This window comes from Ursus maritimus, unplaced genomic scaffold (genome assembly GCF_017311325.1).
Source record: "Ursus maritimus isolate PB19 unplaced genomic scaffold, ASM1731132v1 scaffold_6, whole genome shotgun sequence".
NCBI classification, from domain to species: domain Eukaryota; kingdom Metazoa; phylum Chordata; class Mammalia; order Carnivora; family Ursidae; genus Ursus; species Ursus maritimus.
The window spans coordinates 25,510,110-25,522,786 of NW_024426774.1; the positions used below are offsets into that span (position 1 = coordinate 25,510,110).

At 38.9% G+C, this 12,677-nt stretch overlaps 1 protein-coding gene and 1 long non-coding RNA gene across 4 annotated transcripts in view; one reads left to right on the forward strand and one right to left on the reverse strand.

The window, feature by feature from the left end:
- BIRC6 (baculoviral IAP repeat containing 6) overlaps positions 1-12,677 on the forward strand; it is a 226,625-nt gene that overhangs the window by 211,976 nt on the left and 1,972 nt on the right. For both annotated transcript variants that reach the window (XM_040623077.1, XM_040623076.1), the window contains exons 72-73: positions 3,090-3,278; positions 8,437-8,571. In XM_040623077.1, coding sequence (XP_040479011.1) covers positions 3,090-3,278; positions 8,437-8,571 — 324 coding nt within the window. The remainder of the gene's footprint in view (positions 1-3,089; positions 3,279-8,436; positions 8,572-12,677) is intronic.
- The window catches only part of LOC103671596, a 68,966-nt gene that overhangs the window by 44,184 nt on the left and 12,105 nt on the right, over positions 1-12,677 (reverse strand). Inside the window, exon 4 of one of the 2 annotated variants that reach the window (XR_005832797.1) lies at positions 4,239-6,973. The exons of the other annotated variant lie outside the window; for it this stretch is intronic. This is a non-coding gene — a long non-coding RNA (uncharacterized LOC103671596). Of the gene's footprint in view, positions 1-4,238; positions 6,974-12,677 lie in introns of those variants that run through there. 2 annotated transcript variants of the gene reach the window in all.

Genomic DNA, 12,677 nt, shown 5'->3' on the forward strand with positions numbered 1-12,677 from the left:
GGTCCTGGGATCAAGCCCTGTGTCTCAGCAGGGAGCCTGCTTATACCTCTGCCACTCCTCCTTCCCTGCTTGTGCTCTCTGTCTCTCTCTCAAATAAATAAATAAAATCGTTGTATATATGAAACCATTTTTCTTTTTCTTTTTTTAAAGATTTTATTTATTTGCTAGAGCATGAGCAGGTTGGGGGGAGCAGAGGGAGAGGAAGAGACATATTCCCCACTGAGCAGGGAGCCAAATGTGGGGCTCAGTCCCAGGGCCCTGAGATCATGACCTGAGCCGAAGGTAGACGCTTAACTGAATGAGCCACCCAGGTGCCCCTGAAACAATTTTTCTTAAAATGGAAAGTTCTGGAAATCATCAACTGTTTATAGTCCTACTCAATAGCAGTATAATTTTCCAGAGGCAGGTACTTACTATTTTAAAAGGCTGAAAGCATTTTACTAATAAGAGTGTTTCCCTGACGCCAAAGATGTTATTATTTCTTCTAATAGAGTTTCTTGTTGCAAATTAATATTTTGGATTATATACTCTGTACTATGTTTGAAATATCTATAATAAATTTTAGATACAATGTGAAAATACAGGAAATTAAAAGATAATAATTACTAAGGGATGTGGGATGGAGGGAGGAATATGGCAGATTAGCGGATATTCTAAAGATAAGTCACAAGAATGGATAGTGGTAGGAAAGTTGTGACCAAATGAATATATAAAATCGTAGGATACTTGATTGCTGACTAGTTGAGTGGCTTGGTAGAAGACCACTCAACTGGGTTAAAATTTTTGTTTTGACACAGAGAGTGAAAGTAGGCTGTTACTTGGTTCTTGATTTGGTCCGTTCCAAACAAATTACAATGAAAAGTTCTTGCCCTTTTGTGGATGCTAATATAAAACTGAAGAGGCGAGGGACTGTACATTCAGCCTATGAATAAAAGTCTGTAACTCTTGACTTTGTCGAAGTATCAAAGGATTGACTAGGAATCAGTGAACCTACATTACAGAATGAAAATGTATTCTGTTTATTATTAACTTAAATGTAACTGTATGTATATAATATACTGTGCTGTGTAATGGATGTTTTTCTGTTAATTACCAATTCATTGTCAGCTCATATTCTAAGAAAACACTTTAGCCAGAGGTAGCTATGATAAACATTTTAGTTTGGTTTGATCCAGGAAGCTCTTTTAAGTTTTGTTGGTCAAAGTGGAACTCATGCTGACTGCTCTTCTGCAGGCCCATGTTACATAAGTAAAAAGACTATCTTCAGAGTAGAAATGATTTTGTTTTGCATTTTACTGTCTTCTGGATGCCTGCTGTCATTTTTACGCCACGGAAGAATAGTCACTGTGGATGAATTAAGCTTAATTAATGAACACTACTACTTAATTCCCAACAAAAGTTTATTTAATTCTTACAGTCATTCCTTAAGTAGTTATCTTCATTTTACAGATGACCCAAAAAATAGGTTCTAGGGGTAAGTTACTCTGTTTACTGTAGTCTCTGACTTAAATGTTTTACATTGTTCTCAGAGCTAGATAATTTTTAATATTGAAAATTAAGTCCTTTCAAAAAGAAATCTTTTCCTTCCAAGTATTTATTAATTTACTGGTTTTTTTTTTTTAAAGATTTTATTTATTTATTTATTCGACAGAGAGAGAGACAGCCAGCGAGAGAGGGAACACAAGCAGGGGGAGTGGGAGAGGAAGAAGCAGGCTCATAGCGGAGGAGCCTGATGTGGGGCTCGATCCCATAAAGCCGGGACCACGCCCTGAGCTGAAGGCAGACGCTTAACCGCTGTGCCACCCAGGCGCCCCTACTGTTTTTTTTCATGCCCAGTTTTATGGTTACAGTAAAGTGTGCTATGAATAAAATGACTAAACACGTCAGATAATCCAAGTCTCCAGAAAATTCCATTAAATGAATGTTATGACTCCTACATAGCTGAGTTCACTGAAGAAAAATAAAGTAGCATCTGTATACTTCCAAGGTGGTATATGTTTTAAAAAGCAGGGGAACCTGAGTGGAGCAATTGGTTAAGCATTTGAATCTTGGTTTCAGCTCTGGTCGTGATCTCAGGGTCATGAGATTGAGCACCACGTCTGACTCTAGGCTAGGTGCAGAGTATGCTTGAGATTCTCCCTCTCCCTTTCCCTTTCCCTTTCTCAGGCTTGTACGCGCGCTCTCTCTCAAATAAATAAGTAAATAAATAAATAAATAAATCTCTTTTAAAAAGGCAAACACAGAATGCCTTTAAAAAGTATTTTCCTGGGGCGCCTGGGTGGCACAGCGGTTGGGCGTCTGCCTTCGGCTCAGGGCGTGATCCCGGCCTTATGGGATCGAGCCCCACATCAGGCTCCTCTGCTGTGACTGCTTCTTCCTCTCCCACTCCCCCTGCTTGTGTTCCCTCTCTCGCTGGCTATCTCTGTCTCTGTCAAATAAATAAATAAAATCTTTAAAAAAAAAAAAAGTATTTTCCTTGGAGTAAAAATAAAGATTGCGTTTTTCTTACAAGTGAGTATTATTAAGAGTTCATAGTTACCATTATGCTCTTTAAGAGTGAGGACAGTTTGAGCACAATAATGTTTAAATTGGTGTGGGATGTTTATAAACAAATGTTTTTTTTAGCAATTTCAGGAAATATCTTTAGTTCTTTTTATTTTTTCAAGGATTCAAGAATATAAAATATAAGATAAATATTATATGAGTTTACTGTACCTTTTTAAGATTTTTTTGTATTTATTTTTGTGAGGGGGAGAGAGAGAGTGCGAGCACGAATGGGGGTTGGGGGGGTGGGCAAAGGGAGAAGTAGGCACCCGCTGAGCAGGGAGCATCGATGCAAGTCTCAGTTCTCAGGACCCCAGAATCATGACCTGGGCCAAAGGCAGACACTTAACCCGACTGAGCCACCCAGGTGCCCCATTACTGTACCTATTTTAATTTTGCTTTTAATAACATAGTATTTCAGTGTCCTAATGATTAACATCAATTTTATGGTGATAAAAATATGTGGAAGTACATATTAAAAGATACCAGTTTACTGGTAATAAAAATGTCCCATTATAACTTGTCTTTATTTCTTTGTTCCTCAGGTGTTGGTGTCTGTTCAGTCCCTTATATTAGTAGCTGAGCCTTATTTTAATGAACCAGGATATGAACGGTCTAGAGGCACTCCCAGTGGCACACAGAGTTCTCGAGAATATGATGGAAACATTAGACAAGCAACGGTTAAGTGGGCAATGCTAGAACAAATCAGAAACCCTTCACCATGCTTTAAAGAGGTATGTTCGATAAAATTAATGAAATACTTTATTAAAGAAAACATCATAGAATATAGTTTGTCAGTATTGTATCTGCCTTTATATTTAGACAGCCTGTGGTATACTAAACTTAACTATACTTTTTAATCATAAAAGATGAGTAATAATATAATTGAGGTGAATTTTAAAACCACCTACTTCCTAAAAGGCATCTGACTATATTTTGGGACAGTTTTATAACTTCTTATTTTTAACAGTTACCATTCTACTAGCGAACTGTGTTACCAAAGTAGTCCTCAGAGAAATATTTTTTTTTATTTTTTTATTTTAATTTTTTTTTTAAAGATTTTATTTATTTATTCAACAGAGATAGAGACAGCCAGTGAGAGAGGGAACACAAGCAGGGGGAGTGGGAGAGGAAGAAGCAGGCTTATAGCGGAAGAGCCTGATGTGGGGCTCGATCCCAGAACGCAGGGATCACGCCCTGAGCTGAAGGCAGATGCTTAACCGCTGTGCCACCCAGGCGCCCCTCAGAGAAATATTTTTTATCAGAATAGGTCAAGGTACTTTCTAAAGTTGCCTTACAAATAGAAACTTTGCCTTTATACTAATATCCATGTGTGAATATTGAAGAGAAGACATTTTCTTTCCTTTAGGAAAAAGTTAGACTTAGTAAGTTTCTGAAACCTGTCTTGATATTCACAAGTGCTTTTATTTCACCATATCCTGAAAAGTGACTCTTCCTGTGGTTATTTGCCTCTCCATAATCCTCTTGTCTACTGCCATACCACCCTAAACGTGCCCAATCCCGTCTGATCTCCATAATCTTAAAAAGGTGATTTATTCTTTTATTTGTTTGTAAAATTTTCTTTATTTGTCAGAGAGCGAGCACACAAGCAGGGGGAGCAGGAGGCAGAGGGAGAAGCACACTCCCCGCTGAGCAAGGAGCCTGATGTTGGGCTCCATCCCAGGACCCTGGGATCATGACCTGAGCTGAAGGCAGACGCTTCACCGACTGAGCCACCCAAGCATTGCAATATGATTATATTCCTCATCTGTGATACCAGAGAACTTTATCACATCTTACTTTAACTATATTGTGAAACATGTTTCTTTTTAAAAATTGCCTCTCTTCATCATCACTTTCTTAAATTATGCTAGAAACTCAACATGTTAGAGGAAAAATTGGCATATTTACATGCCAGCAAATTGATCTTTACCCTAACAAAGCAGTTCCTTGTGGCCTCTGTGTAGCAGCATACCTGAAAGCCCTCCTTATCATCAGATAGCGATGATGAATATGCTTTGAAGAAATGTAAAAGGAGCATTTCTTCTTTCATTTTTATTATTACTAAATGAATTCACACTTTGATAAAGTTAAGTGTTTTATTTTTGCAAAAGTTTGCAGTTTACCTTGAAAGGCCATGGGAATTCACTTTTCCTGATATTACAGGAAATAAAAACATGTATGTCTTTGTGCTCTGAACCATATTCTATCCCTTTTCAGGCTTGGGTTACTTTTTTTTTTTTTTTTTAAAGATTTTATTCATTTATCTGTCAGAGCGCATAAGCAGGGGGAGTGGCAGGCAGAAGTAGAAGCAGACTCCCCCCTGAGCAAGGAGCCTGATGTGGGATTTGATCCCAGGACCCTGGGATGATGACCTGAGCTGAAGGCAGACGCTTAACCGACTGAGCCACCTAGGCATCCCAGGCTTGGGTTACTTATATTATATTTGCATCCATATCGAATGTCAACTGTTACTCGGCACTGCACTAAGGTACTCAGAACTCAAGGATAAATGAAGCTCAGTTCCTGCCCTTGAAAAACCTATATTCCTCTTCTTGTGTCATGAATTTCTTCAGTGCCCTTAAGACTCGAACAGTGAATCCAAATATATAAACTACTTGACAAGTCCACTAGATTATACAGAAGTCATCTTAACACTAAAACTGAACTCTTGATTCTTCCTTCCTTCCCTCCCTCTCTCAGTAAAAGCACCATCATCTAAGCCCCAAACGTTTACCACCTGTGACTTGATTCTCTTTCTGACATAACACATTCAGTCTAATGACAAATCCTGTTGGGCTCCACCCTTCAAAACATAATGAAAATTTGGTGGTTAAAACCATCTTTGCCATGACCAACCTATTTCAAGCCACTGTTACCTCTTGCTTGGATATTTGAAGTAGTTTCCTCACCAGTCTTCCTGCTTCCACTCATGTCCCTCTCCAGAGATTATCCACACATAATCTCATCCTCTTACTCCATTGATTTCCCATTATATGAAGAAGAAAACCGAAAGTCCTTACCATGGCCTACAAGGCCCTGTATTGTCTGGCTCCTTTCTTCTTATTCTTCAGCCTATCTACGAATTTAAAGACTTTTGATACCAAATGTTAGGATGTGCAGCAACTGGAACTCTGATGCACTTCAGATGGGAATATAAGTCATTATAGCTGCTTTGGAAAACTCTTTAGCAGGATCTGATCAGCTGAATATATGCTGAATGACTAGCAGTTCCTCTACTTGGTATGTGCTTCCTAGAAATTGGGTATAGAGAATGTTCATAACATGATTTGTAACTGTCAAAAACTGGAAACAGTTCACTTGTCTATCAACAGAATGAATGGGCAAATTATGGAATATCCATAAAATGGAATACAGCAATATAAATGAATGAACTGCTTTGCATGTTAATGTGGACAAATATTCATAAATACAATATACAACATAAGAGGCCAAGCATAAACGAGTACATTTCTTGATTCCTTTTATAAAAAGTTCAGAAATGAGTAAAACTAACATGCTTAAGGAAGTCAGGATAGGGGCACCTGGGTGACTCATTCCATTAAGTGTCAACTCTTGATTTCGGCTCAGGTCATGAGATAGAGCCCTGCGTCAGGGTCCACACTCAGGAAATCTGCTTGTGATTGTTTCTCTTTCCTTCTCCCTCTGCCCCTGCCCGCTGTGTGTGTGCACTCGTGCACTCGTGCGTGCTCTCTAACTCAAATAAATATTTTTTTGAAAAAAGGAAGTCAGGATAGTGTATACCTGTGGGTGAGGATTAATGGTGAGAGGTAGCACAAAGGGGACTTCTGGCATGCTTGGTAATGTTCTGTTTCTCATCTGAGTAGAGATTACATTGGTGTGCACTGTGGGAAAATGCATCCAGTTGTACATGTAATTTGTGTACTTTTCTGTGTATGTTAAGCTTCACTTTTAAGATGTATTGAAATAAGCGTGTAAGTATTTATACTCAGTTTTGTTGGTTCACACATAAAAAATTTTTCTGGAAGAAAAATAAACTTAACACAAGGAACTCAGAGTGGTGGGATGACTTTTACAAAAAGCAAGTAAGTATAATTTGAAACAATAATCTTTCTCATCCTGTAGAACCTAGCTCACAGTAAAGGGGGCACCCCTTGCCCATGAATGCTTTCCTGATTCTCCCAATTAGATGTGACTCTTTGAATTCCCTGGGGTTTTTTGTTTTGTTTTTGCTTTTGTCTTTTGTTTGTTTGTTTTTTCTTTATTTTATTTCATTTCACTTTATTTCCAGTATAGTTAACATACAGTGTTACTGGTTTCAGGTATACAATATAATGATCCAACAATTCCATACATTTTGTTTTTTAACTACCTTTTACACCTATGCACTCACCTATCTGTGGTTGTCATGACTCTTCATGTCAGGCTGTGTCTTACTTTTGCATCCCTGTAGGCATCAAATGCAGTAATTGTTAAATGTAATAGGATCTTACTGGTGTTTTACATCCATTCCCATGTTTTCCTAATAGTACCTTTTGGTATTATTGCCTTTTCATTAGGGGAGATAAGGTCATTGGAATATAGTGGCTAACCCAGAATACAGAATGTTTTTGTTTTAAAGATTTTGTTTATTTAGGGATTCCTGGGTGGCTCCCCCTTGGTTGGATATCTGCCTCCAGCTCAAGTCATGATCCCAGGGTCTTGGGATTGAGTCCCACGACGGGCTCCCTGCTCAGTGGGGAGCCTGCTTCTCCCTCTGCCTGCCACTCACCCTGCTTATGCTCTCTCTGACAGATGAATGGATAAAATCTTAAAAAAAAAAAAAAAGATTTTATTTATTTGGGGGAGAGAGAGAGTGCACGAGCAGAGGGAAGGGCAGATGGAGAGGGAGAAGCAGACCCCCGGTGAGCAGGGAGCCCAACTCGGGGCTCGATCCCAGGACCCTGAGACCAGGACTGAGCCGGAGGCAGATATTTAACCTACTGAGCCACCCAGGCACCCCCAGAATGGTATTTTTTAATTGATATAGTATTTCCAAATTGATCTAATTTCTAACTTAAATTTGTCAGAAGTAGACTCATGCTTACACAGTAAGAAATTCTGTCCAATTTTTCAAAGAGAATTTTTAAAAATTCCATATGCAAACCACAATTATTACAAGGAAGGTTAACTTTGGAGCGCCTGGGTGGCTCAGTCAGTTAAGCGTCCAGTTCTTGGTTTCGATCTCAGGGTTGGGAGGTGGAGCCCCACATGGGGCTTCGCACTGAGCACGGAGCCTGCTTAAGATTCTCCCTGTCCCTCCCTCTGCCTCTACCTTCCATCCCACGCACAGGAACACCTGCTTGCGTGCGTGCTCACTCGCCCTCAAATAAACAAGGAAAGTTAACTTTATAAAAAACAATCTTAACTATAAATTAACCAGAAGATAAAATTTAAGAAAGTAGTAATAGCGCCTATTTTTAGGGCTCTGTTCTGATTTCTGTGTCAGTATCTTTGACATTTGGAATATCTCTAATTATTTAGGTATTTGTAGAGTTCTCTTTTAAAGGTACAAAATTTGACAGTTTTTCTCTTGTCAGTACTTTCCTAATTATTTTCTCCTGGTTATTCATTTACAGTGCTCACCTTGTGAGTATATTGTATTATAGATGTCTTTATTCTTGCCGATAGGATTACCTATTTGAATGTCTGGTTGCTATGGGGCATTATTTTCTGCTGTAAAGCTGGGCATTTCAACACGTGTCATCTGATGTCATTAGCCTGATTCTTCCCTGTTAATGTAAAATTCACTAAATTGAGTTTTTTGGAGACAAAAACGTTGCAATTGTCTTTTAAATTTCATTTGTCATGCCACTTCTTTTAAATTCTGACGTGAACCCCTTTTGTTCCCTTGGTTGTTTCCTTCTGAAGGTTATACACAAACACTTTTACTTGAAAAGAGTTGAGATCATGGCCCAGTGTGAGGAGTGGATCGCGGACATCCAGCAGTACAGCAGCGATAAGCGGGTAGGCAGGACTATGTCCCACCACGCCGCCGCTCTCAAGGTGAGTCAGCCTTCCTAACAGGAGCCCTACCGGCAGCGTTAAAGCAAGAGTTGTGTCTTCATTGACAGAGCCATAGTCCCCAGATGGTAAAGGAATCAGAAGGATTCAAAGAAACAACATTTATTTTAAGTTCAGAGGCCTAAATTGCTATCCAAGAGTCTGTAGAAAAGGTTCATTAATTTTGACGATGAGTTGACACTTCCTAGAAAGGATGTTGACAACAGCGTGTGCTCTGTGAAGGACTTTTTTTATTCTTTTCCCTTTTCTCTTTTGCAGTTTACTTTTCATTCTGCCCAAGGTCCCCGCTCCCAGTTCTCCACACCAGTGACCCTGGCTCCCCTCTCTGCTCCCTCAGCTCTCCCTTCCAGGCCTTTACTCTCATTTTCACCTGTTCTTGCTAGCTCCCTGCCATTCGGCTGCAGCTGAAATTTAACTTTATGGAAACCTGCCTTGACTTAGATCACTTCAGTTTAAGCTTCTCTAACACCCTGTATGTGTTCAAACACTCACTCAGGGTTCCTGACTGGCTCAGTGGGAAGAGCATGTGACTCTTGATTTTAGGGTCATGAGTTTGAGCCTCACGCTGGGGGTAGAGTTTACTTTAAAAAAAAAGTTAAAAATTTATTTTTTTAATAGTTAAAGAAGAAAAGACTCTCATTGCGCTGGTCTAAATGTCTTTTGGGGGCACTTGGGTGGCTCAGTCGGTCAGGCATCTGCCTTCAACTCGGGTTGTGATCCCAGAGATCCCATCAGGCTCTCTGCTTGGTAGGGAGCCTGCTTCTCCCTCTCCCTCTGCCCCCTACTCATGCTTGCTGTCTCTCTCTGTCTCAAATAAATAAAATTAAAAAAAAAATAAATTTTTGTCTTTTCTACCACAGTTTTCATTTGTAGACCATGTGGTTCCTCCTCTTCTCATACTCTTTAACTCTTTTAGTGTATTTTTTCTTCCCCCGTCTAAATGATTATATACCTGAAGGCTTAAATTTTGGCCCTCAGGGCCATTTTAGTCTTTTACTCTCAGTTTTATCTATATCCTTAACTTTGGCCATATACTATCTTTCTCTTTTTTTAAGTGTAGCTGACATAAAATTTTATATTCACTTCAGGTGTACAACCTGTGATTCCACGTTTATATGCATTACAAGTGATCATAAGTCTAGCTCTTTGCTTTAAAGGCCATTTATTCTTTTTTTTTTTTTTTTTAAGATTTTATTTTTTTTAAAGCAATCTGCATACACAGCGTGGCGCTTGAACTCAGGACCCTAAAATCAAGAGTCGTATGCTCCACCGACTGAGCCACCCAGGTGTCCCAAGGCCACTTTCTCTTTAAAAGTGACTTTTCCAGGGGCGCCTGGGTGGCACAGTCCTTAAGCGTCTGCCTTTGGCTCAGGGCGTGATCCCAGCGTTCTGGGATTGAGCCCCACATCAGGCTCCTCCGCTGGGAGCCTGCTTCTTCCTCTCCCACTCCCCCTGCTTGTGTTCCCTCCCTCGCTGGCTGTCTCTGTCAAATAAATAAAATCTTAAAAAAAAGAGTGACTTTTCCAACTATTGCCTGGTTTTTGCTTTCTCAGAATTATATTATGGCATTTTTACTTGGATGCCCTGTCATTACTTAAGGTGAAGGTCTAAAATTAGAACTTCTCTTCCCTCTTATCAAGTTTTCTTTTTTTTTAAAATTGGGCTATAGTTGACATAACATGTACAGCATGTTGACTTGATACATTTTATATACTGTAACGTGATTACCATTGTAGTCATAGCACCTCTGTCACATTGCATGATATCATTTCCTTTTTGTGGTCAGAACAATTAAGATCTAGAATCTACATTGATTATAATACGATATTGTTGTCTATAATAACTGCTCTGCACGTTTGATCTCCAGGACCTATTTGTTAACTAGTTGCAAGTTTGTACCCTTAAACAACATCTCTCCTATTTTCCCATCCCCCACCCCCACTAGCTACCATTTTACTCTAATTTTTATGAGTTTGGCTTTTTAAATTTTGTTTATTTTAATTTTAATTCCAGTGTAGTTAACATACAGTCTTATGTTAGTTTCAGGTGTACGATATAGTGATTCAGCAATTCCATATATTACTCAGTGCTCATATGATAAGGGTACTCTTAAGCCCCTTTACTTATTTCATCCATTCCCTCACCCACCTCCCCTCTGGTAACTGTTCTCTGTAGTTAAGAGTCTCTTTTTGCTTTGTTCCTTTTTTCTCCCCATTGTTTGTTTTGTTTCCTAAATTACACATAAGAGTGAACTCATATGGTATCTGTCTCTGGCTTATTTCGGTTAGCATTGTACTCTCTAGCTCCATCCCTGTTGTTGAAAATGGCAAGATTTCATTCTTTCTTATGCCTGAATAATATTCCATTGTCTACATATGCTGCATTTTCTTTTTCTACTCATCTATTGGTGGACACTTGGCCTACCTCCATAATTTGGCTCTTATAAATAATGCTGCAGTAAACATAGGGGTACATATATCCCTTTGAATTTAGTGTTTTCATATTTGAGGAGTAAATACCCAGTGTAGTGTGACTACTGGATTATAGGGTAGTTCTATTTTTAATTTCTTGAGGAACTTCATACTGTTTTCCATAATGGTAGCACCAGTTTGCATTCCCACCAACAGTGCAAGAGGGTTCCTTTTTCTCCACATCCTCACCAACACTTGTTATTTCTTGAGTTTTTTATTTTAACCCTTCTGACAGGTGTGAGGTGATATCTTGTAGTTTTGATTTGCATTTCCCTGATGATGAGTGATGTTGAGCATCTTTTCATGTGTCTGTTGGCCATCTGTATGTCTTCTTTGGAGACATGTCTGTTCATGTCTTCTACCCATTTTTTAATTGGATTGTTTGTTTGTTTGGTGTTGGCTTCTATATGTTCGTTATATATTTTGGATACTAACCGTTTATTGGATATGTCATTTGCAAATGTCTTTTCCCATTCAGTAGGCTGTCTTTTCCTTGTGTTGGTTGTTGCCTTTGCTGTGTGGAAGCTATTTATTTATTTATTTGTTATTGTTTGTTTGCTTGCTTGCTTATTTTAGAGAGGGTGAGAATAAATCCTAAGCAGGCTCTATGCCCAGTGCAGAGCCCAACACAGGGCTTGATCTCACAACCCTGAGATCATGACCTGAGCCGAAATCAAGAGTCAGTTATTTAACTGATTGAGCCACCCAGGCGCCCCATATTTTTCATTTTAAATCATTTTTCTCTGTCTTAAAATTTTCAGATATTATTCAACTCCTCCTTCATCTAGTTTACTTGGTCAGTACTAGGTCTTATCAGTGCTGCCTTCAGGGGGATGCTGCCTCCCCTCTCTGCATTATTTCTTTTCAGTTCTCACAGCTTAAGTTTGTTTGACAAGCTTCTTTGGACTTAGTTCTCCCCTTCTAATTCTTTCTGTAGTCCATAACCAAATTGATCTTCCTCAAACCCGTGTTTAGATATCTCTTTCTTTTAAACAAAACCTTAGTGATGAAAGTCCACCCTTCTTTGGCTTTGTTATGTCAGTTGGTGTCTTGCTTATATCTCACATTCTTTTATTCTGTTATTTCTGTGTCGCTCTGGCCTGGAAATCTCTATCCCTGAATCAGCCCAAATTTATATCATTTTAACTATACCTTTGCTGCTGAGTGCTACTTGAGAAAAGTATGCAGCCTTAGCTTAATAATTCCACAGTAAGGACATAGGATCCCACCTCAGCTAAGGCCTTGGAGTCATCAAATTTTTTTCATTCTTCTTCCCTAGTTATTGTTTTCTCCTATTGTCCATAGTGGAAGGGAAATTGGGGCTAGAGAAATTACGAGTTACCAGCGTGTTAATATATTTTGAAACCTTACAAATGGCTACAAGTGTGTAGTTATTATTATTTTGTTTATAGGTCTTAGACCTCTAACCCAAATTTAGGCCCTATGAGGTCAGAGATTATATCTTCCTTATTCTATTCATTGCTTTTATATTGTCAGTGTTGAACACAGTGTCTCATACGTAAAAATTTTTCTATAAATGTTGGTTAGTTAATTTTCAAAGTCAGGTATTGACAACAACAATTTTTCAAAGGCCTGGTGTGATACTTGAGGTCTCTC